This window comes from Solea solea, chromosome 11 (assembly GCF_958295425.1).
Source record: "Solea solea chromosome 11, fSolSol10.1, whole genome shotgun sequence".
NCBI classification, from domain to species: Eukaryota; Metazoa; Chordata; class Actinopteri; order Pleuronectiformes; family Soleidae; genus Solea; species Solea solea.
The window spans coordinates 26,528,113-26,552,826 of record NC_081144.1 but is presented as its reverse complement, the minus strand read 5'-3'; the positions used below and the strand labels follow the sequence as shown (position 1 = coordinate 26,552,826).

The following is a 24,714-nucleotide window of genomic DNA, read 5'->3' as shown; positions in this document are numbered from 1 at the left end:
ACGCCTCCATTTATGCACTGATCTCTAACACCACCTTTTGGCTTAACTCACTTAATTAAGTCAATGTGAAGTTAATTTATTGACCAACTGTGGATTTTATTAAAGAAGCCTTTTGTTAAATGGTTAAAATCCGGTTTGCATATTTTCAGTTATACAGCACTACTCTGCTCGACTATACTCTACTTTTCCATGTTCCTGGTGCTTTTTTTGGTACCTGCTCAGGTGAGGTTCCAAGCAAGATGAGCCGATACTAAAATGTGACTGCCAGCCACTGATTGGTCAGAGAGTGTCGTCACTGAAGAGTCATGAGGGCGACGTCCGACACAAGAATCAAAGTGAACAATGCTGAACTGTAGATTAGTTAAAAAGACTTAAAAATCCCTGAAAACATTAACGTTAACCTCCAACATTTAGCAAAGGAAATGTCTAAAATGTCAATATTTACCAGAGGAGTCTGGTGTATTTGGCGTCAGCACTGCTGAAAGACGGCGACTGGTTGTGAGTTTGAATCACAACCCGTTCAGTTGTATTTCAGTTCAGTGACTGTGTCAGAGGGAGTTTGTGCTCTGGCCATGCAGGAAATACTGAACGATTCTTCGAACAAATCTTTTTAAATCCACTGATTCTAATGATTCAGTTACACCCAAGAACAACTGCCACAACTTGTGTCGTGTATAAAACCATGTTATGTCAGTTTCACGCAGCCGTTGCTATGAAGACCCCAAAACAACGTGCGGATACCAAACCGAGTCGAGTAGAACTAGAACTCTGTAATGGAAACAACTGCTTTGACGGTCACTAATTTGTGTTGCATATAAAATGGCCAACGGCCCGGCCCACACTGAGAAGGAACTATGAAGTAATGGCAAATGACGTGACTGATACTAAGTAGAGTCAGGTCAAGTAGCGCTAGAATTGTATAACGGAAAAGTGCCAATAGTGCAGCCAGCATACAAGTCATACCTCATACAAGCCTGAACTGTCCCTTTAAGAGTTACATATTAATAATAAGGGACGGAACTGAAGAAAGAAAGACAGAGACGTTCTTATGACCTTAAAATATCCCACATGTCCCACATCTGTGATGGACACTCAATGCACGACATTTAAACTCACATTTTGCTAAAAACAAAGCAAAAAACATCCAACACAAGCACTGTTATGCCATGAGAAACCATAACAAAAATTCATTGATAAAGCTTGGTATGCCAAAACAAAATTAAGTAAGGGATGCACTGAAATACATACTATAAGAAATCAAAACACAGCCCAGTGTTTACACTTTAACAGTGGTTATATCTTCTACAACACTGCGCAAACACCTCCTGTGGTGATTATTATTTCCAGCATTGCAGCAAAAGACAAACATCAAATCCAGAAGGATAGAGTATCTCCCAAAGGAGCCAGTGTTGTCATAAACAAAAATAAGATTAATTTCAAAGCTTCACTTTGGCCTGAGCAGTTAAAAAGAAACAAAGCTTTTTTTAGGGTTTAGTCGAACAAATGCATGAAAGTAAACCTGCTTGGTTGTTCGTTTGCTCGCATTGTAAATAAATACATTTGGACCCATATGAGAAGATGTTCTCTAGTCAAGGACTTATTGGAAATGTGATATTCCCAGCATCAATACTTCTGCACTTCTCAAGTGGAAGTAAATCTAGGAAAATCTCAAACTATGCAAAAATTCTTAAATATCCATCATAAATGTATTAATTTCCAGCAGGATTTACTGAGTTACACCACGAGAGGTAGATGTTCTGAGCAAGAAGCACTTGGTCTGACAATTAGACCGTAACTAACAATTAATTCTCTTAACAATCGACTAATCTGTCCATTACATTTTCAACTTATGGAGCAGTGATTTGGTCCATAAAATGTCAGAAAATGTTGATTGGTGTTTCCCAAACCTTAAAATGATGACGTTCACAAATGTCTTGTTTTGTCCACAAACCAAAAATCTTATCAAAATAGTTACATTTAGTAATTGGATAATCATTGCAGTCCTACTAACAACAGAATACACATACAGTCTTGAGAAGTTTCAGAAAAGACATTAACAGGTTAAGAAAAAGCTGCCCACATTCCAAATCCACACATTAATGTAAAAATCAACAAAGAAACACACACATCCCACAACAAATGAAAAGTACAGTGTGTAGGCAGAGAACAGTCAGTGCTGACTTTGTATCAATAGCACATACACCGACGCATCAAAACTAGAACTATACCTTTATTTAAAAGAAACCCAAAAACACTTGTAAATATGTGAATGGACAATTGGACATATAACCAACTCATTTTGGTGAGTAAAAGTGAATGTAGGTATAACTTTGTCGACAGGAAACTGGAGCTGCAATAATTATTTGGTTAGAAATCGATTTTTTTGAGGTACAGCATCAGCACCCTTACCTTTCTTGACCTCTGCTATGACTCCTTCTACCACAGCAGCAGCAGCAGCTGCCGCCCTCTTGGCCTCTCTGCTCTCCTGGTTGGCTCTGTCCTTCTGCTTCTTCTTACTGGTACTGGAGGAAAGGTCTGAGCTGTTCTCCCTCCCACCTCCTCCTCCTCCTCTCGGTTGAGCCCCACCACGACGGCCCGCTGTTTCACTACCAGCCATACAGGTACCTCCGCTGCTGGCCATCTTCAGGCACTTGGCACTAACAGGCTGCCCGTCGCTGGAATCACTATCGCTGCTGGGGTCTGGATCTGAGTGCCTCTTCCTGCCCGGCCCGGCTATCTTGGCGATGATACTGGTCTGAAATCTCCCAAAACAGAATCAGGAAGGGTAGTAAGGAGCAGGGGACCTGAAGAAATAAAGGCAAAAAGAAACCAATAATCATGAGGATGCATGACATGCACCTCACATCAACACAAATATCCAATCAGTCAATCACAAACCAAGCATCAAAACAGGGAAGAAAGTTGATGATGGTTTAGTATTCAATTATTTCCAAACATCCAACAGATGTGCACTTATGAGCAATAACACTGAGGCTAGTTTATGATTTTAATGTTTTTTTTAATGTGTCATATACATGCTGCTGGGAAAGTTGTATTATAATTTGCACAAATGGTAAAAATAACCCACCTACCCACCTGTCTATCTATTAGAGGTTGGAATCACAGGGTAGCTCATGATACGATAAACGGTCTATGTTACCAATAACATCGGAATACAACAATACTGTAATAATCAACACATACAAGACAATCGTACAGCGATACATTATGATATTTGTTCATTAAAATATGGATATTTGCCCTGGTGTATTGATTATCGTGTTGCAAGAGGATGCCGATATATCACCAAATCCATATTTTGTCCCACCCCTAACATGAATAAATACAGGCTATTTTAGTTGCTAATTTGCTTACATATTTTAGTAGATGTGATATGAGAATAAATAGTAAAAAATGATCCATACACACGTCTGCCTATCAATCTATACTACGACTGAAACACAGGCAAAAACGCACACGTGTAAAACATTGTATATTTTAAATAATAACAATGCTACAGGGGTTAATTACACAGGCACAACTAGGTGTTTGAGTCTCGTTTCCTTAGCACAGCAGCTACGACTTGTTAGCTTAGCCGATTAAATGACAAACAAAGGACACCAGTCAATTCAGCCATTTTAAGCAGCTTTTACGTGTAGCCAGCACAGCTAGTAAAGCCCGGTTTAGTGCTCATGTAAGTAGTTAGCACGCCTAACCGAAGTAGCTTTCCCGTCCCCTGAGTTGTTAGCTTGGTAACGAGTCAGCTAGTTAGCCACCAGTCTGCAGAGGTCTGCTTGTTTTCGGACACACTTGTTGACAACTGCCACGTGACAATGTCAATATAAACGCAATATGAAAGTCTACACAACAAATTAACACGTTTTATATTTTAATTAAGATACTTATGTGCTATTATTTTCTATTCGATATATTAACTGATATAAATATACTTTATTTGATCGCTGGGCGATGCTATAAACACACCTGCTCAACACCGGTGGATGTGGAGACGGATCTTTTCTTGGAGTTATATTACGACTTCTCACCGACAATATTAGCGTTACGGACAGAAAGTATCAAGATTTCACATTGATAAAAGACTACATTAAGCACGAGTTCAATCAAAACATTAACTGCTCCGTGTCACGGCGACGGGCGGGTGTTCAAATCCAGCGCTCCCTCCAGTCTTCTCGTCGCTAATGACATTAGCCACACACATGCTAACGTTAGCTTGCGAAGAAAACGGGATGATATGATATCACTCCGTGAGCGCAAACACAACATGACACCCGCGTGACACCTTAGATTCAATGGTCACATTGAAAAACGACATTGAACGGGAGACTCACGGGGCTTCGGTGACGAGAGAATTCCGTCTCTTGACACACAATGGCCGGCGGCGGCTCCTTGTGTTTGTGTTGCTGCTTCTGCTGCTCCTGCCGCCTGCTAAGCTCCTTCACGGCCGCGGGCCGCTGCGTTGCCCTCCCTGCGCTCGAAACCCCCGCAGTCCACGGTGTTTCTGGAATATTCTCTCTACTTTATCCGGGACCCATTTGTAGAAATGTTTTTATTACGTTATGTCAGAAATTTAAACCAAAGAAACCCAGGGTGAATCAAACGGTAACTGTCATTCGGCCTCTGCGGGTTAACAGTCCGTCTTTTAACAAAAATACTCCACTGTCCGGTCGCGCGCGTGCACACAGACCACTTCCTTGCTGGCGCGTCCACGTGGTCTATAAACTCCTCCTTCAACCCGCCCCCAAATAATAACAATAATAATAATAATAATAATGCACTTTTTGTTCTGACTTTTCATTCTCCCAATGTTTACACTTACAGATAATATGTTACTATGACAATACAAAAAATAACAACTTTTTTCTCTGGAATTCTTTATTCATATACACAATTTTTATAGAAGTAATATGACTAAGTCATAATCGTGAGATAAAGATATACGTGTGTGTGTATATTTATTTTATTTACATCACTTACATTTATTGATGTGTGTATACAGTGTGTGTGTATATGTATTATATATAATTTATTATATGCTCCTACTTGTACCTTTATGAACGTCTCATATATGTTTATATACAAAAAAATAACAATAATTCATTATTTTTATAGATTAGGGTTTTTTTTACAATATTTTAGGTTTTATTTCATTTCAGAAACTTGTTGCTCAGTCAGTAAAAATGTATTATTTATCCAAAAGTAGGTGATATATATATATATATATATATATATATCTTTTTGATGACATTGTTAATGAATTATACATTATCTTTAATTGAAATATTGAAAATACTGTGTACAATTGCACTTCAATGTAGATTATTATACTTTATTCCTCAAACTTTGGACATTAATCTCAGAATTCTGACTTTATTCCTCAAAATTCAGACATTTATCTCAGAATTCTGACTTTAATCTAAGAATTCTGACTTTATTCCTCAAAATTCGGACATTAATCTCAGAATTCTGACTTTATTCCTCAAAATTCGGTTAGACTGTATTCGGTTGCTGGTCACCGATATTTTAGTTTTGTATAATTTGATGTCATTAAACAGTTATATTTCATCAAATGGCTATATAAAGATAATCTGCATCAATTAACGGCTTTTCTATAATAAAATTTAGTAATTGTTTTTTTTTTTTTATAAGAATCGGACTTAAAAAATCCTAACTAATTATTATTGTGTCAATGCACAAAGTGCTTTGTAGAGGAAAAACAAAAATTTCTTCAGCTTTATTGACAAAACTTTACACACGTCTCACATGTTTTTGGCAGTTATTCATGAATACAATGTGGCTGACACAGAGATGCTGTTTGTGTACACTTCAGTTTTTTATAATTAAAGCTTGTTTTGTAAAACACACACCGTCATGCAAACAGTACACAAATATACCGGCACAGCATCAACGCACCGTTTTATCTTCATCTTCACGAGGCAACAAAGTGATTATAATATGTAAAAATCCCATCACAGTAGTAAGAACAAACAAACATGTGCGTCATCGCGCTGACACTTGCCTGTCAAAGGCAAGAAGAGTCATAGGATGACTTTGGACATAGGAAAGGCAGCAGTGAAACATTACTGATCTGTAGAGGGCAGCACTGCACAAGTAAGAAGAAGAAAGAAATGTTAAATGAGAAGCTTCTGCCCGCTCTCACTCAGTGCAGCACCAACAGATATTCAGATTATCTGACTGTTCATCACAAAACTGTGCAATGGTTCAAATTTTGGCAGGTGACTCACTAAGGGCACTTAATCTCAGAATTCTGACTTTATGCCTCAAATTTAGGACATTCATTTCAGAATTCTGACTTTACTCCTCAAAATTCTGACTTAATTCCCCAAAATGTGGACATTAATCTAACAATATTTACTTTATTCCTCAAAATGTGGACATTAATCTCACTTTATACCTCAAAATTCAGACATTAATCTCAGAATTCTGACTTTATTCCTCAAACTTTGAACATTATTCACATAATTCTAACTTTATTCCTCAAAACTTCTGACATTAATCTCAGAATTCTGAATTTAATCTCAGAATTCGGACTTTACTCCTCAAAATGATGTGTGCAGTTCCGACTTTGACGTTGTTTGGATAAGAGACGTAAGGATTGTGCACTCTCCGACAAAACTAATGCCATACATACACAGAAGCCGAACATGAAGCAACATTGGCGCTGCTTTCCACAACTGGAGACACGAGTTGTTGAGGAAAGGAATGAACTTTGATTGTAGACTCGTGAGTAAACAGTTCTGAATGCTCCCAGCTCTGAAGCCGGAGCAAAAACGTTCCCCTTTAACGACAACACTGTCTCTGCACTAAATTATGTAAAAAACCTTTTCTATTTCTTCACTTAAAATAAACTTCATTCTGACTCCTGTTGTGAGAAGAAGACACTGAAGTCCACGTGTGATGAGCACAGCTCAGAATATACGTCCAGTAGAAAACGACGACCCGCTAAATATGCAACTGTCCCTCTAAATAAAAAACAAAACATGTGATAAATATTTATTCAACTGCAGCTCGTTTGCAAAACATCGTTTTCACCTAAAATCTCTGAGAGACTTTTCTAAAAATATAATTTTCCTCTTTTTCTTTCTCAAAACACATTTACAGATTCTTTTTTTTAAATTAAAAGGCCAAAGTAATGTGTGCATATTTAATTCAAATAGCATATGTGACATCAGACACTTTGGATGTTTAATCTAGGGCTGCAGCGATTGATTCTTCAAATGATGAATCGATTTTTCAGCTTCTTGAATGTGAATATTTTCTGCTTTCTTTGCTTCATTTTGCTTTTGGTTTGTGGACAAAATAAGACATTTATTCCTCAAATATTCAGACATTAATCCCAGAATTCTGACTTTATTCCTAAAAATTCTGACTTTAATTCAGGAATTCTGACTTTAATCTGAGAATTCTGCCATTAATCTCAGAATTCTGATTATTAATCTCAGAATTCGATTTATTCCTCAAAATGAACATTTTCACTGATTATTTTATGACGTGTTGACTTCATCAGGAAAATAACTGATTCACGCACGTCTTCATTTGTGTATTTCATGTAAGTATTTTAAAATCTGAAGTTTGACAGCAGTGACACAACGATGGACCCGTCTCTGTAAACGATGGAGCGGTGGTGAGTTACTGGCACGTGTTGTAGATCTGGATCTGTTTGTTGATGTCATGGAGGATGGCTTTCATCTTGTCCTCTAAACCGTCCAGCTGACCAGCTTTACCCTCCAGCTGCCGCTGGTTCTCCTCGTACTTCTTTTCCAGGTCTGTGGAAACACGAGACGTGAGGGAGGCGGTTAGACATTACACTTGTTATTTAAAAAAAGGATATAAAATGATTTCATATTTAAAATCTTGTTGCAGCAACATTTATGTCTGTTCTGGATTGTGGTTCAGGGTTCTCACTCCTTGGTTGACATCAGATTCGAGGACTTTTGGTGGACTTTAGTGAGTATTGAGTATGTTGTATCACTGCTGCTTGTTTTAGCCAGGACACTCATTTTTAATCTCAATGACTTTTATTCCGGGTTAAATAATAAAAAATGTTGAGATTTTGTCTCCCCCCGACACTAGGTTATGCCTAACCCTAAACTTAACCTCAGAAATTAGGTTATGCCTCATTAGGACCAGGTTTTGGTCCTGACAAGGTCCGTGTTTATAACAGAAAAGGTCCTAAAGAGGCAACAAATACATTCACAAACTTGTTTTTATATCTTAGTGAGGACACATCATTAACATAATGGATTACCTAACCCCTTACCCTTAACCATCACAACTACGTGCCTTACCTAAACCCTTTACCTGAACCGAATTTAAACCCAATTCTAACCCTAAAACCAGGACCTAACCCTGAAAAAGCAATTTTTTGGGACCTCAGAAAGATATAAATACAAGTACACAGACACACAACTATCCCTTTAAGGACTCTCACTGACTCAGCCTAAGCCAAAGCCTTATCCCTAACCATAACCATTACCACTTAACCCAAATCTTAACCTAACAACAATTCAAACCGTAGCCCTAAACCTATCCAGCTCCTCAGAAATGAGGTTCCGCCTCATTAGGACCAGGTTTTGGTGTCCCTGAGGACGTCTGGTCCTGGCGTGTCAGTCACCTGCTAGTCTGTGCAGTTTGCTCTGAGCGTCTCTCAGCAGCTCCTTGGCTTCGTCTCGGAGGTTCTCGGCTCTTCTCTTGGCGTCGTGCACGGCCTTGGCCTTGGTGTCCACTCGCTGCTGCACCTCGTGGTATTTGTCTGTCAGCTGACCGTCCAGGATCTGAGGAGACGGGAGGACGTGTTTGATTCTTTATAATGGCTGTTTACACGGTTAATGAGGCAGACACACACACACACACACACACACACACACACACACCTGCTTGGCTTCGTTGGCCCTGTCTCGTGCCATGGTGGCCGTCTCTTCAGCGAGGGCCGCCGCCATGCTGTTGTTGGCACGTTTGGTCTTCAAAGTGTTGATGTCCTGTCCCAGGGAGCCCAGACGCCTCATGGCATCGTCCAGGTTCTTCTCACTGTTGGACGTCTCTGACTCAATCTAAGGAGACACCACACACACAACCATGACCACAGCGGCTGGTTCCCAAATACAGTAGCAACAAGTTTTAGAGTGAGTGATTTTCAGACTTTTAAACAGCTCACCTGTGCCAGTCGGGTCTCAGTCAGGTCAATATCAACTTTGGCTCTCGCGATGGCTTTCTCTGCCGACGTCTGCGCAGTCTTAGCGTCCACCAAGGCCTGTTTCACCGTCTCTGCTGTGGTCTTTACTCCCTCAGCGCGATGTCTGACAACAACAACAACAACAACAACAACAACAACTCAGTGTGATTTTAGGGACAATAAACAAAGACCAAAAGAGATCTTATCGTATATCCTGTTAGCACAACCCGAGCTGAAAGTGCTCTAAAGTGACAGAAGCTGAATTAGTTTTTTAAACATTTCCATAAACATGTTCACGAGTACTAAATTAAACCTTTTGATCAAAAACCCTCCCAAATGTTACACACTGCAAACTTTCACTGACCTCGCTCTCTTGGCATCCAGCAGCAGTTGCTCCGCCTTGCGGACGTCGTCCTGCGTCTTCGCCAGGATGGCGTCCACGTTGGACAGGCTGCGGACGCGGTCCTTGATTTCGTCGGCCAGGTGTCTGATCTGGAGCGGCGAAGCGGGGATGGAGAGTTCCAGAACCTGGTTGGCCACCGCCTCGATGCTGTCCGGGTCTGCTCCCTCCTCTGTGAGGCAAAGAAGGAGGACGTGAGGAAACTAAGAGCTCAAGTTTGTGATTGTAGGAAGAAAAAGACACTTATTGAAATCTCACGAGTGAGGAAGTCTTTGATCTGTTTGATCAGGTCTCTCAGGTCGTCGTTGGAGCGCTCCACTTTGTTTTTGGTGGACGTGGCTTTGTCCAGCGCTGCTTGGGCTTTACCTTTAGCCTCCTCTGCCTTAGTCTTGGCCTCTGCCACCTGAAGAAAACCCACAGGACAGAAGGGTAGTATGTTTTGTCTACAGCTCAACAGATCAAATTACATGTTAATTAATTACATAAATTACATGTCATTTAGCAGACGCTTTTATCCAAAGCGACTTACAATAAGTGCATTTAAACCGGCTTTTTCACACAACCCTCCCATTTTATACGTGGTTGGGGACCAACACGAGGAGTACACTGGTTGTGGCCCCTGTGGCTGGGGTCAAGGTCAATTAATGATTCACGATGACAAACAATGACGAAGAACGATGACGAGCGATGGCGACAAACGCTGACGAACGAAGACGAACAAAGACGAACGATGACGAACGATGACAAACGATGAAAAAACGATGACAAACGATGACGACGGACGTTGACGACGAACGATGACGACATCGATGACGAACGATGAAGACGAATGTTGATGAACGATGACGATGAACGATGACGATGAACGATGACGACGAACGATGACGACGAACGATGATGAACGATGACGACGAACGATGACGACGAACGATGACGACAAACGATGATGAACGATGACGACGAACGATGACGACGAACGATGATGAACGATGACGACGAATGATGACAACGAATGATGACGACGAATGATGACGACGAACGATGACGACAAACGATGATGAACGTTGACGACGAATGATGACGACGAACGATGACGACAAACGATGACGGCAAACGGTGGCGACAAACTATGACAACTTGAACAATGAGTATAAAAGGGAGTCAAGTTCCCTTTTCCACTAGGTCATGGGCTGCCCCCTAAGACGTCAAGCAATCCCATCATGCAACACAAAGTGAGTGGTTGTTAAGAAGCATGTGTCTGTATCACACACCTTGAGAAAGAGTCCCTGCACTTCTCCCATCACTTTGTTCAGCTCCTTCTCCACGAATTTGGCTTTCTCCTGAGCGCTGTCAGCGACCGCCACAGCACCGTTACAGTTCAGGCCTCCGCAGTGACGGTTTCCCTCGTCGTCACGGCAACCAGCACCTCCACACGGGCTTTCCGCACAGGGAGCATCTCCCGGGGCGCCACACACCTGTGGGGACAAAGACACTTCACTCCTTCACCGTCACAAACTACACTTAAATATTTGATCCCACATTTAGAACGACAGGAAGGGGAACCCCTCTCTGGGTTCAATAATCTTGTCCGTGTCTGCAGTTTTGTTCTAATAAATCAGCTTCTACAAAGACGACAGAAGGAGCTCAAACCTTCTCGTTGATCTTCTTCAGGTTCAGGCCCTGTACTCTGGTGCTCAGGTCTCCCAGCGAGCGCTTGTTGGCTGCATTTTTCCGGTTGAAGTCGTCCTTCTTGGCGGTGATGAGGCGCTCGGTGCGGCGGCGTGTGTCTGCAGACTGACTGATGGTGCTGGGCCGGGTGGTTGTCGACACGTTGGCACGTCGCTCGGCGTCCCGGGACTTGTTGTAGGAGCTGCGGATGCTGTCGTACGCACCTGCAGGCGAGGAGAAGGTGACATTTACCAAACCAAGATAAGGACTGGAAGGAAACAACTAGAATATGAGGAGGTTCTTCCTCTTTTCTCACCTAAGAAGTTGGAGTTTTTCAGGATATCCAGTTGATGGTGGAGCTGCTCTGAAGTGAGGTTGAGTTCTTTGGCTTCTCTCTCCAGAGAACTCAGCTCCTTGCTCACCTCAGAGTTGCTGTCCTGTACGTTGGTTAAATCTCCTTCCAGACGGTTCAGAGTGTCGGTGGTTTCACTGATCTGTGATCTATGGCACAAGCAGTGGTTGTGGAATGTAAACGACAATAAAACCAGGTTTGTTGCACAAATTAAATACATTTGCAATTGTTGGAAAAGGTTTTTCGTCCAGTACAGATTTCTGAACATCATCGTTTCAACCTTTTTAAACACATTTACTGTTTGATGAAACTGTACCTCAGATCTTCAATAAGCTCCATGAGGGTGGTGACGGCTGCAGCGGTGGCGTTGCGTGCGTTGACGATCCCCTGAGCCTTTGCCAGTTTGTCTTCCAGGTCTCTGAAGGCCTTCTCGTAGGCCCCCGTGAGCCCAGTGGTCTGAATCTCATGGGCACGGTCCGCCAGAGCCTTGGTACGCACCGCCAGGTCCTGGAGACGCGGCAAAGACAAGAACCCGAGGATTACGGTTAGTTTTTCACGTGTTCCTCTAACTGGGGACTGTGGTGTGAAAACCTCACCTGCACGATGCGATCCCAGTCCCCGAAGCACTTGTGGCAGGGCTCACAGTGCGGGAACTGGCCTGAGAAGCCTCTGGCGCACTGATCGCAGCGCACGCCCGACACCCCCTGCTGGCAGACGCAGTGGCCGGTCATGCGGTTGCACTGAGACGTCTCGATGCCACGCCAGTCACAGTCACACGCTGCAGGAGGCAACAAAGACAACAACCATGTGAATGCTGAGTTATTCATGAAAAGTAGAGGTTCAGATTTCACTGTGTGCTGCTGTTCTGAGCATAATAATATTTTATTTTGCATCTGTAGTTTGTGTAGCGCGTTATTTTCCATGACTAATATGTTGGTTAAAAAAATAGAGCTGAAAGCTTGGTTCACACGATTAATGTGAACATCAGCACATTAAAAGACTGATGTCTCCCCGATCAGAGACTGGGACAGCAGGATAACATGTTATATGTTATGTTATAACAACAGTGTTCCGTTAGAAAGAAACAACATCGCAGAATAAAAGCTCAGTGACTGAAACCAGGGTAAACTCAGCCTGATTGACTTTCAGGACTTTAAAGGAATTTTCATGGAGAGTTTTTTGCTTTTGTCTTATTTTAAATTCATGTAAAAAAATTGAATGATTTGACAATCTACTGTTTGTTACAGCTTTTTCTTGCGTTAGCGTCTTCCTGCCTGAGCAAACACGTCCTCACCTCTGCACTGGGTCCTGGGGTCTCCCCAGTAGTTCTCCTGACAGTCTGTACACGTCTTCCCTCCGAAGCCGTCACGACACTGACACTGACCGGTGAACTGCAATAAAAGTATGTTGTTAAAGACGCGTTTGAAGAAGTTGTGAAGTTGTTTTCAGTCTTTCATACCTCGTTACACGAGGAGGTGACAGAGTTGTTGGGGTCGCAGCCGCACGACTCGCAGCCTTTCCCGCTGGCCAGGTTCCAATAGTTGGGGGCGCAGTGGTCACACGTCAGACCCACGACGTCGGGCAGACACTGACACTGGCCTGTGGCGCGCTGACACACACAGTCTGTGCGCTCCACACACTGACTGCGCTCAGTGCCCAGGAAGTTACACGTGCACTCTGGAGTCAAAGGAGGCAAGAATATCAACAACTTTGGGAGCCAAAGCTAAAGCATTCGTTAGCATCATTACAAGTCCCTGTAAAGTACTTTACATTTACTTTACCTGTAATGCAGGATAAATAAAAACACTTCTGCTTTCACAACCCCAGCAATTAAAAGCAGTTATTCACAATTTTTGATGGCTTTTTATTTTATAAACTAAGTTTCTTTTCCATAAAATTTGGCTAAATACAGTGGTGTGCAAAAGTGTTTGCCCCCTTCCTGATTTCTTATTTTTGTGCATGTTTGTCACACTTAAATGTTTCAGATTATCAAACAAATTTAAATATTAGACAAAGACAACACAAGTTAACACAAAATGCAGTTTTTAAGTGATGATTTTATTTATTATGGAGGAAAAACTATCCAAACCTACATGGCCCCATGTGAAAATGTAATTGCCCCACTTGTAAAATCATCAGGTCACTGTGGGCAACAAAATGGGCAAACACATTTTCACACAGAATCATGTAGGTTTAGATTTTTTAATAATAAAAAACTTCATTTAAAAAACACGTTGTGTTTACTTGTGTTGTCTTTGACTAATATTTAAATTTGTTTGATGATCTGAAACATTTAAGTGTGACAAACATGCTAAAAAAATAAGAATACAGGAAGGGGGCAAACACTTCCTGATACAACTGTAGCTATTTTTAAAGCTACACCGTGTAACATTTAGGAGAACAGTGTGTAACATTATTAACATAAGTATGTTTATAAAACTGTATATCAGAGAAATGTGTATTTTAGGGAATGGCTTTGTGTTAACGTAGAACTATAAATAAAAACACTTTTACGTTGAAATGGTTCTTTTTATCAGTATATCATTTTAATTTCTAACTATGCACCGATACTAAACAGTTGATTTTTCCCAAACTGTTGGACTTCTTTCGTTTGACCGGCCCCTGGCCCCCTCCTGACCACACTAGAAGTTCACAGGTCCCCAGGTAATTTGAGTTTGTGGCCCCTGCTTTAAGGACTCCAAGCTGGAATGAACAAACTCGCCCTGGCTTGATTGTGAAGCGTAAGTTTAACTCACAAACAAAGAACGCTGACCTTTCTGGTTTGTAAAGGTTGGGATTTGCGAAAAGAGAGTTGTGACGATCTTCAGTCTGACCACTAGATGTCACTCATTCTTAACCCCTGGACCTTCGGCGTTACTCACTCCTGCAGTTGCGTCGCGAAGCATCCCCAAAATATCCGCTTGTGCAGATGGCGCAGGCCGATCCCTCCGTGCTGTAGAGACACTTCCTGCACTCTCCTGTCCTCTTGTCGCATGCGTCCACGTCCGACATGTCGATGTTGTTGTTGCACTGGCACGGCTGACAGCGGCCTCCAGGCTGCGAGGGGTTACCGTAGTAACCCGGGGCACATTCATCACACCGAGCGCCTGTGTGGATTAAGACAGAGAAACAGGGTGAACAGTGTGTTGATAAGAGACAAATGAATGTTAATCTGTTAATCTAACTGGGTATTTCACTACCGCTGACCCAGTGTCAGTGTGAAGACATTAAAGCTCTAATCCAAACAGGAGCCAGAAGCTGACCCAGAGTCAGAGAGTCAAACCAAAACCAGCTCCTCTGCATCATCCTGTCTCACATTGTCCTTCAGAATAAATGTGACACAATCTCTTTAAAGAAGAAGAAGAAGAATCCATGTGGGTCAGGTCCTTGTGATGGTGACATTTACACACACACACCTGTTTCAAATCTGCGATAGATTTGACTGAGTGAGTCTTTGTGAGAAAGAGCTGGGCGATAATTCAGTAACAAAGATAATGGGCACCACAATTCGAGGTCCAGTGTGTAACATTTAAGTGAGATTACTGTCAGTAATTAAAGTAAGTAAGTAAGTACTTAGTAAGTACTAAGTATGTTTGTATAAATGCATAATCCCTTCAAAAAAGCCTTTTACGTGGATTTAAGGGAGAGGCGGTGCTTTACGGAGGCCGTAATCTTGTGCCGCCATGTTTTTACAGCAGCCGAGCCACAGAGTGCATTTCCTTTTTGACGTTTTTTTATGCTATTGAAGAAGGACGACATCTTTTCTAGCATGCAAGGGCTACCGTGGTTTCCCACAAATTATCTGAAAACGTAAGGTGAGCTTAAAGGTCTCATTAGGTCTCACTTATTCTCCCACAATGGACCTCTAACTTTTGCTCAATAATTATCAATATTGTAGGGCTGCAACTAACAATTATTTTTCATAATCGAGTGCCGATAACTTTCGTAATTAATCATGTTCTCAAATGTCTTGTTTTGTCCACAAACCAAAATCATTCAGTTTGAATGATTTCTTTGTTTTATGGAGCAAAGAAACCTGAAAATATTCACATTTAAGAAGCAGATAAATCTGAAAACCTGTTTTTAATTATTAAAAAAAAAAAAAAAACACTCAAACCACTTAATTGATTATCAAAATAGATTTGAGATTTGTTTCTAAACAAGTCACAAATGTTAGAAGATGATTAGTTATGATGAGTTAAAATTCTGTGTTTACGTCATTACGTTAGCTGCTAGCATGAGTTATGATGACAAACAGTTCACGTCTGTTCAAAGTGGGGATTGTTTTTGCTTCAATAACTGGTTTTAACGACATTTGGTCGTAGACAGAAAATAAATGAACGCGCAGCTGAACTGCAGCTTGTGTTTTGTTCAGGTAAAGATGCTTTATGGGCCTTTAGCGTAGCTTCTTCACATGCTAACGTGGTTTAGACTCTGACATGTTTCTGTTCTGTTGTGATCCAGAGGAATCAGAAGTGGCTTACCTGTAAAACCAGGATAAATTAAAACACCTCTGCTTTCACAACACCTGTGATTATTGACGTAATATACCACATTTTATGAACTAAGCAAATTTCTTCATAAAAATTGGCTAAAAAGCTATTTTTAACATTATTAACATATGTTTGTTTATCAAACTGTATATAAGAAAAATGTGTATTTTAGCCTTGATGTTTTAAATGTCTTGTTTGGTCCATAATCATAAATGATTGCACTTGAATGATTTCTCTAATATGGAGCAAAGAAACCAGAAGATATTCACATTTAAGAAGCTAAAGAATAAAAAAAACAACACTCAAACTGTCTATTTGCAAAATAGATCATGAATTGCTGCAGCCGTACAATAGTGGCAGGTTTTTTAAACTTTAAACTTTAGGACCTGCTGTGATGTCATTGTGACGTAAGTTACAGGAGGAACATTTTTGAAAAATGTGCGTCACTACTCTTTGAGCCAGGTCTCACACAGGGTGAGTGCTGAGGCCATGCATGGTCTGGATGGTTAATGTGATGGGTTGTGGAGGAGGACAGAGAGGATGTGTTGGGGGGGGGGGGGTCAACCATCATCATCATCATCATCATCATCGTCATTACTCACGCTTAAAAATGGTCACCCCGGAGCGTTTAACAATCCCTGTGCATAATACAGGGGGGAGGAGGGGAAATAACAAACATCACAGTTACCATTGACAAGGACCCACTGAGAGACATCGTTCTTACCTTATTTCACTTCAAAACACTGTGAGACTGCAGCAGTGTCCGAGGTCGTCAGCTGAGGACGGATTTGCGTTCACACACACGAGTCTCAAAGAGAGACGGCCATTTTGTCCATTTACCTGTGTAGCCCTGGTTACAGTTGCAGACTATCTGTCTGTTGCGGTTGTCCTGGTAACAGGACGCAGCAAAGTGGCGTCCACTGTTGGGCCCGTCCGGACAGGGGCACGGGCGACACTGACCACTGGAGGGTCTGCCCAGAACTGGGTTGCCATAGTAACCGTTGGCACACCTACAGAGACGACAATAAAATGAGTGAATACAGGAAAACAACTGCAAAAAACTATTTTAAAAGTGCTTCTCGTTTTTCTGCAGTGAAACTATATACAGTATATGTGGTTGATAACAGAGTAGCACTAGCACTTTATTCTATTGCTTCAGGGTTTTTTTTAAAGGATCAAGAGACAACAAATAAAATAAAATAAAATAAAATAAAATAAAATAAAATAAAATAAAATTAAATTAAATTAAATTAAATTAAATTAAATTAAATTAAATTAAAAAAAGTATTAAAAAACACATTCTCTGATTGTTCATCTGTAAAATATTTCCTTTCCTTCCTTTATAAAAATTTGAATAAGATATTAACGTCGTTCATTAGGTTTGGTAAACCATTACTTCTTACCGTTTTTGAACATTTAATCAAAGAAAGAAGAAACATATTTCTAGTTATAGCTCGACAACACAACATCTTATTGAACTTAAAATTGAAAGTACTTTATCTTCTAAGTTTATTATAATATAGTTACATGTTTGTCATATTTAAGTCTTTCAATACATAAGGTATTTCATACAGTTCAACAAAGTCAAGGGTAAACTTTTGTGCACTCACACAGCTGTTAGTGGCAGGTCATGTGATGCATAAATTACATTTCTTTTAACGTACTAAAGACAGCACCACGGGTGTGATAACTTCTAGTTAAATGAAATGATTTGTGCAGGTGTCAGGTGATGTGACGTCCTCAGTCTCCTCATATTCTAGTTCTTTTAACATTTACTTCAGCAGAGGTTCTCCAGTCTGTGTTGAGCCTGTATTTTGTCTGATTCAATAATGATAACATGGCCTGACTCCAAACAGGAGAACCACCTGTCACACTTGTCTCCTCCGGTGTTGTCCCGACAGCTGGCGCAGACGCCGCTCCTCTGGTCGCACTGGTCTGCGTGTCCGTTACACTGGCACGGGCGACAGCTGGGGAAACCCCAGTGACCCGTCTGGCAACCGTCGCAGCGTTGACCGAACGCCCCTGGGCGACACTGGCACTGACCGCTGAACTTGTCGCAGAGTCGCGTCACGGAGCCTTCCAAGCTGCAACTGCAGGCTGGACAGACGCACGGACACAGAGGAGGAGACGGAAGGAAACCACCATTAAAAACAGACTTTCTCTGGCCAGTTTATTAGGTACAGCTGAAGTTCAATCTAAATGGGCAAGAAAGGAAATTTAAGTTCAACCATTTTATAAGTGTTCATGTTTCTGAACTTTTACTGCCATTTCTGTTACGTCTAACATCCATAAACCAGTATGATCTATAAATGAAACAAATGCCTTGTTTAATATTTCTGGAGTGAAAGGCTATAAAACGTCTGTAAATTGATTTGCTGACCTCCCAGGAAGGACCCGTCTGTAAGAACCTGGTCTCTGACTGATTTAAGTGACTTTAACCGATAACGCTGATCTACTGGGATTTTCACCCACAGTCATCTCTTGTGTTACAGAGAATGATCTGAAAAGAGAGAAAATATCCAGTGAGCAGAAGTTCTCTGAGTGAAAATGCCTGATGATGCCTGAGGTCAGAGGAGAACGACCAGACTGGAGCGAAATGATAGAAACACTAACTCTAACAACGCGCTTTCAAAAAAGACACGAAGAAGATCATTTCTGAACATGCAACACAAAGCAGAAGATGGTCTACAGCAGCAGAAGACCACACTGGAAACCATCATGAAAGACCAAATGCCATTTAACAGACAGCAGAGGGCGCCAGCAGCATGTACAGGTCTGCAGCTGATCAGCTGACGTGCAGAAGAGAATCCTGGAAAAACACAACAGAACCTTTAGAGGTGAACAAAGACTAAGTTTCTCACCGACGCAGCCGGAGGGTCCAAAGCCATAAGTTCCTGGAGCACACTGGTCACATCGCCGGCCGATCACATTGGGTCTGCAGCGACACTGGCCGCCTCGGGCATCACACAGAGAGCTGACGGATCCCTGAGGGTCGCAATTACAAGCTGGACGAGGACAGACAGACACAGACTAGACGTTCAGTGAGTTTGAAACCCCTGATCTACACATTTATCTACCTGTTACCTGTGTACACATCTAGAAGTGTCATTCTACTTATCTGTTGACAAATCTACGAGTCCATCTACGTATCTGTCTATGAATCTATTTACGTATGAGCTACATATGATCTATGAACATATACAAACCTACACATCTACTCTACCTAAATATCTGAGTGACTGTCTTCAAATATAAGTATCTACTTATCCATCTTTGTATCTACGTGTAAGTGTGCATGTTTACGCATGTGTCTGTATTACAATAAATCAAAATGTTCTCAATTTTTGCAATTTTCAAATCACAAGAAGTTTTAAAGCCAAACTGTGTCAAAATATCATTTTAGACGAATTATTGTCTCAATCTTGATCAGAGCTGCACAAATATCACACAGTAATCATTTTAAATATGCTTTTTGAATGAACATGAGAACAATGATATCAAAATAACTGTTCCCTCTGATATCGGGAATCCTATTGCAACTGAAAATCATGCAACTCTAGTCTGTATAAGCATCTCTGCCCATCTACATACGTAACTATCTACGTAACTATCAACGTATCTTTGTACGTAACTATCTACGTATCTTTGTACGACGACTCATACTAATATGGATCTATGTAAATGTCAGTGAAGACAGAGACCGCCCACTCACGCAGAGCGCCGTCGTTGATGATGGCCGACATGCTGGTGATGAGTTTGGCACAGGTGTCGCTCATCTGTGGACGGGTCACACTCTTCGCCCCCTCGTGACAGCGGTAACGCTCGTACGTCTGCTTCCGTACGCTCGAGGCCGCGTCGCCGGCGCTGAACATCTCCATGGAGGAATGACGCGGCATCAAGGCGATCTGGAGAAGAAGAGGAGGCCAGATGTTGGTGTTTTGATGATAGCAAAGATAAGAATGTCTTTATAAGACAGGTGTTTGTTGGTGTTTGAATCTCACCGAGTCCACGAGGACGATAGCGTCGGCGGCTCCGTTGATGATGCTGTTGGCGTCCTGGTAGCGTCTGAACTCGAGGCGGACGGTGTACGTCACGCCTCTCTCCAGACACACGGGCTGAGGAGTGACCACATACCTGGCTCCAGCTGGCAAGGACACGGTGAGTCTGTCATCATCTGGGATGGTGTTTCCACACGGGCTGCTGGTCGGAATCGGCCCAGGACGGATCACCGTTATTCTCACATCCTCCCAGTCCCGCGGCATCTGAGCAATATGAGTGTATTAAAGGGTTCAGGAGCTGATACTGTACCACGTTTCCTGCACCAAACTCCATTGAGAAAATCAACGATTTCACATCACGGCAACACAGCAGTTGTTTAGCCACTGCTGTCTCCGTTAGTAAGTTCAAATCTACTATTTTGTGGCTTTCGCCGCTGGAAAACATTCATTCAAATTTACCAAAGTGACCACAATTACATTGCATTTCTTTTCTTTTTTTTTGTCATCGTCTTTGTCTTAGTCGAGGTCGAGTCGAAACCACATGTGGCAGCGGCAGACCAGCAACTCTAGTGTCTGCATGAGCTAATGATTTTCTCTATGGACTTTGGTGTGGCAGAGTGAGTGGTTCACAAACTTCAGGCTTTCTAACAGTGAGATAAAGCAGCAAAAACCTTCTTATGATGACATAGACTTAAACAGGCATCAAATGAGCCTTTTATTAACAGGCACAAAACAGTTTTTCCTGACGTTTCTGAGCCTTCATCTTAGGAAAGGAATCAGAATGCTTTGAAAAATAATAAACACACTTCCATTTTATTCAAACTCTTCTGAACTCTATGTGCCAACTGTGAGGCTGGGGCCAGGGAACAGTGAGGCTTTTTTTCTCAGCAGCGTGACATAATGTGTCTGTCAGCATCTCTAAATCATCACATACCAACATAGACACAAGTAAAAAAAGTCTTTAAAACTCTCTCTTCACATGCTTGATTTCACGTGTGTAGATCATTCACAAACCTGTGATTCGTAGCGAATAAGGAGGTCGTATTCCATGGAGTAAGGGACGTCAGTGATGTGGAACTCCAGGGTTCCGCCCACAGGCACCCGGGAAAACCCAAAGCCCGTCCAGGAGGCAGGACGACCCGGCTGATGCTCCCTGGTTTCCAGGGTACAGCCCTTTAAAAATATGAAGTATTTTTGAGTTCTATTTCCCTTCTGGAGCCAACGAATCTCTCCAAATACACTCCAGTTGTCTCACCTGTCCCATTTTGGCCAACTCGGCCTCATACAGGAGGTGATCCAGAGCCATGAAGAAATATCCAGACTCCACCTGCGTACACTGACGTCCCGTCATGTGAGTGCGGCAGCGACACTGACCGCTCTCCATGGAGCACCTGCGGAGACGGAAAATACCGTTAAACAGTTTACAGATCATTCTGCGGCGCTGCAGTTACACAACAGCGCCACTCACTGGTTGTCCAGCGCTCCTCCGACGTCACACTCGCAGCCTCTGCATCCGTTCAGGTCGTGGCTCAGAGCCCAGTGTTCTGGCTGGAGAGATGACAGAGAGAGACAGACAGTTAGCTCCAGACAGACATGATGCATCACACAGTCTATAGTCTATAGCCTTAGGAGGAAACTTCCACAGCAGCATAAAAGCAGCATAAATGAGCGTGAGTCATAAACATCATTTCCACCTCTCTAATCCAATAAAACAACATTCAGTCCCTTCACTTCATTTCAAATATAGGCTTTGATGACGTCACTCATCACCAGGACCAGAACTTTATTTCCATTGTTGACATTATTGTGTCTAAAATGAGGCTTCACATGGTTAGGATCCACTTTCGGACCGAGTCCAGCTCCCTGACCATTTTAGGCCGTAAAACCACACCAACCGGACAAGCTTTAAATCCCCGCCGCTAAATTTAGACACAGAGCGCTGGCTCACATTCCTGCCTTACACTATTCCGGGGCTGAGTCAGAGTCAGAGTCAGACAAGAGGTTGAATTAGAACAGAAGACGATCAGCAGCTGACATTTCAGGCTGGAAGATAAACAGCAGAGAAATAGAGAATATATGAAGCACTAAAAAATGGGATTTGATACGTTCATTCAAAACTTTAACCTTAAAAACAATGTTTGTTAGCTTAAGTAATGGCTACATGGTCCAGCAGAGGGCAGTGTGAGCACCATTCCATCCACTTTGCACAAGCTAAACATCACATGAACTATGAAGTATTTGAAGTATCTACAAAATAAAGTATTTTGGGTTCTAAATCCATCGAAGGCAAAGTAACAAACAAATCTGCTGACTCATGTGTTAGCATAGCTGTTAACTCAACCAGAGTGAGGAGGAGGCGGAGGAGGAGGAGGCGGCATCACATACGGACAGAACAACGAGTCTCACATGCTTCAATATCACGTGACTAATGCAGCGTTCACACCAAGCACCAATTACCGCGCGGCCATCATCAGCCGGCTGAGCCGAGCTCTGTGCTCTCTGTCTGTGTCCCGGGGTAACAGACCAGAACAGACCCGGGTTCCTCTCCCAAAACTTTGAATCCATCACTAATGTGGAAGGCGCTTTCTGATTTTATGTTTAAGAATGGCTGTGTTGATCCCTGGAGATATAATAACCCCGATTCTAGGGAATATTCTTTTTTCTCACAGATGCACAAGTCTTTTTCTCGAATTGATTATTTCTTCATCGATGCCAAAATAATCTCTAAAGTCTCAGCAGTTAAGTATCACCCTACTGTGATCTCAGATCATGCCCTTCTTTCTTTGGATATACAATTTTCCCCACAACCCCTGGTACCGAACACCATGGAGGCTCCTAGCCCACCAATTGCGTCGCCAAACCGCCTCTCGCATGATTCCTCAGATTAAAGACTCATCGGGCTTGCTACATGAAGACCCTAATGCTATTAATTCAGTCATCCGTTCATTCTATTCTTCGTTATACGAGTCTGAATCTCCACCTGACGCCTCAGAAATGGGTGATTTCTTAGATAGTCTTAATTTTCCCAACGTAAGCCAAGACTATGCGGAAAAACTTGATGCACCATTAACCTTGGAGGAAATTAATTTTGCCATAAGTACTATGCAGAATAATAAGGCTCCTGGCCCAGATGGTTATCCGGTAGAATTTTTTTAAAGATTTAAATCTAAATTGGCCCCACTGTTGCACTCTGTATAAATGGAATCATTGGAAAATGGCTTTCTTCCTCCTACTTTAAAACAAGCTTCCATAAATCTGCTTTTGAAAAAAGATAAAGATCCATATCTCTGCAGTTCTTACAGACCTATCTCTCTGATAAACGTTGATGCTAAGATCCTTGCTAAGGCTCTTGCCCGCCGTCTAGAAAATGTTCTCCCATACATAATTTCAGAGGAGCAAACTGGATTTAGGGCCACACGGTGGTGTAGTGGTTAGCACTCTCGCCTTGCAGCGAGAAGACACGGGTTCGAGCCCCGGTTGGAACAAGGGCCTTTCTGCATGGAGTTTGCATGTTCTCCCCGTGTGTGTGTGGGTTCTCTCCGGGTACTACGGCTTCCTCCCACAGTCCAAAAACATGCAATGTGGGGATAGGTAAATTGAACACTCTAAATTGACCATAGGAGTGAGTGTGAGAGTGAATGGTTGTTTGTCTCTATCTGTGTGTGGCCCTGAGATGGACTGGCGAACTGTCCAGGGTGTACCCCGCCTATCGCCCGATGTAGCTGAGATTGGCACAGCACCCCCCGCGACCCTCTGGTGGAGGATAAAGCGGTAGATGATGACAAACTGGATTTATAAAGGGACGTCAGCTTTTTTACAATGTGCCCACTTGTTAAACATCATCTATTCCAAAACTACAGCTTCAACCCCTGACGTAGCTAATTCTATTGATGCTGAGAAGGCATTCGATAGGGTTGAATGGGACTACCTGCTTGCTGTACTGCGTACATTTGGGTTTGGCAATGGTTTTATCTCATGGATACAGCTTCTTTACACATCCCAGTATTTTCACCAATGGCATTCAGTCCAGATATTTCACTCTGTCTCGTGGCAAGGGTGTCCTTTATCTCCCTTACTTTTTGCTCTGGCTATAGAGCCTTTGTCATTACATTTGAGGTCTTCCTCTATTTTGACTGGGATATCCAGATTAGGAATGGAATTCAATTTATCCCTTTATGCTGATGAGTTGCTGTTATATGTCTCTGACCCTGGCCGATCATTACCAGCAATTTTATCCTTTCTACATAAATGTGGGTCTTTTCCTGGCTATAAGGTTAATACTGCTAAAAGTGACTGTTATCCTGTTAATGCCTCAGCACTACAACTGGATCAAGCTGACGTCCTTTTCAGATTGAGCCCCTCTGGCTTTAAGTATTTAGGGATCAATGTAAACAGATCATTAGCTTCTCTTTCGTCTGCTAACTTCGGCCCATTAATGGCTAAAATTAAATCTGACCTGCAAAGATGGAAAAGTTTGCCTTTATTGCTTGTGGGAAGAATTAATACAGTTAAAATGAATATCCTGCCCAAATGTCTGTTCTTTTTTCAATGTCTTCCTCTTTTTCTAGCGCTTTTTTAAGACCATTGATCAG

At 42.1% G+C, this 24,714-nt stretch overlaps 2 protein-coding genes across 8 annotated transcripts in view; both read right to left on the bottom strand.

Moving 5' to 3' along the window:
- Positions 1 to 4,697, bottom strand: part of usp19 (ubiquitin specific peptidase 19) — a 28,028-nt gene extending 23,331 nt beyond the window's left edge. For 4 of the 7 annotated variants that reach the window (XM_058642177.1, XM_058642179.1, XM_058642180.1 and 1 more), the window contains exons 1-2: positions 4,350 to 4,697; positions 2,410 to 2,804 (exon numbers count right to left, since the gene is read on the bottom strand). In XM_058642177.1, the coding sequence (XP_058498160.1) occupies positions 2,410 to 2,641 (232 nt within the window). In that variant the 5' untranslated portion in view covers positions 2,642 to 2,804; positions 4,350 to 4,697. The remainder of the gene's footprint in view (positions 1 to 2,409; positions 2,805 to 4,349) is intronic. The other 3 variants (XM_058642182.1, XM_058642183.1, XM_058642185.1) reach the window with 1 other exon arrangement.
- A 1,040-nt stretch (positions 4,698 to 5,737) lies between these two features.
- The window catches only part of lamb2 (laminin, beta 2 (laminin S)), a 52,630-nt gene continuing 33,653 nt past the window's right edge, over positions 5,738 to 24,714 (bottom strand). Inside the window, exons 13-34 of the mRNA XM_058642980.1 lie at positions 21,591 to 21,670; positions 21,378 to 21,513; positions 21,137 to 21,295; positions 20,126 to 20,386; positions 19,837 to 20,029; positions 18,986 to 19,129; positions 17,990 to 18,221; positions 16,965 to 17,134; positions 14,514 to 14,738; positions 13,091 to 13,308; positions 12,926 to 13,022; positions 12,228 to 12,409; positions 11,948 to 12,138; positions 11,596 to 11,780; positions 11,262 to 11,503; positions 10,883 to 11,086; positions 9,870 to 10,014; positions 9,576 to 9,783; positions 9,194 to 9,335; positions 8,913 to 9,089; positions 8,654 to 8,813; positions 5,738 to 7,805 (exon numbers count right to left, since the gene is read on the bottom strand). Of these exons, the coding sequence (XP_058498963.1) occupies positions 7,669 to 7,805; positions 8,654 to 8,813; positions 8,913 to 9,089; positions 9,194 to 9,335; positions 9,576 to 9,783; positions 9,870 to 10,014; positions 10,883 to 11,086; positions 11,262 to 11,503; positions 11,596 to 11,780; positions 11,948 to 12,138; positions 12,228 to 12,409; positions 12,926 to 13,022; positions 13,091 to 13,308; positions 14,514 to 14,738; positions 16,965 to 17,134; positions 17,990 to 18,221; positions 18,986 to 19,129; positions 19,837 to 20,029; positions 20,126 to 20,386; positions 21,137 to 21,295; positions 21,378 to 21,513; positions 21,591 to 21,670 (3,888 nt within the window). The 3' untranslated portion in view covers positions 5,738 to 7,668. The remainder of the gene's footprint in view (positions 7,806 to 8,653; positions 8,814 to 8,912; positions 9,090 to 9,193; positions 9,336 to 9,575; positions 9,784 to 9,869; positions 10,015 to 10,882; positions 11,087 to 11,261; positions 11,504 to 11,595; positions 11,781 to 11,947; positions 12,139 to 12,227; positions 12,410 to 12,925; positions 13,023 to 13,090; positions 13,309 to 14,513; positions 14,739 to 16,964; positions 17,135 to 17,989; positions 18,222 to 18,985; positions 19,130 to 19,836; positions 20,030 to 20,125; positions 20,387 to 21,136; positions 21,296 to 21,377; positions 21,514 to 21,590; positions 21,671 to 24,714) is intronic.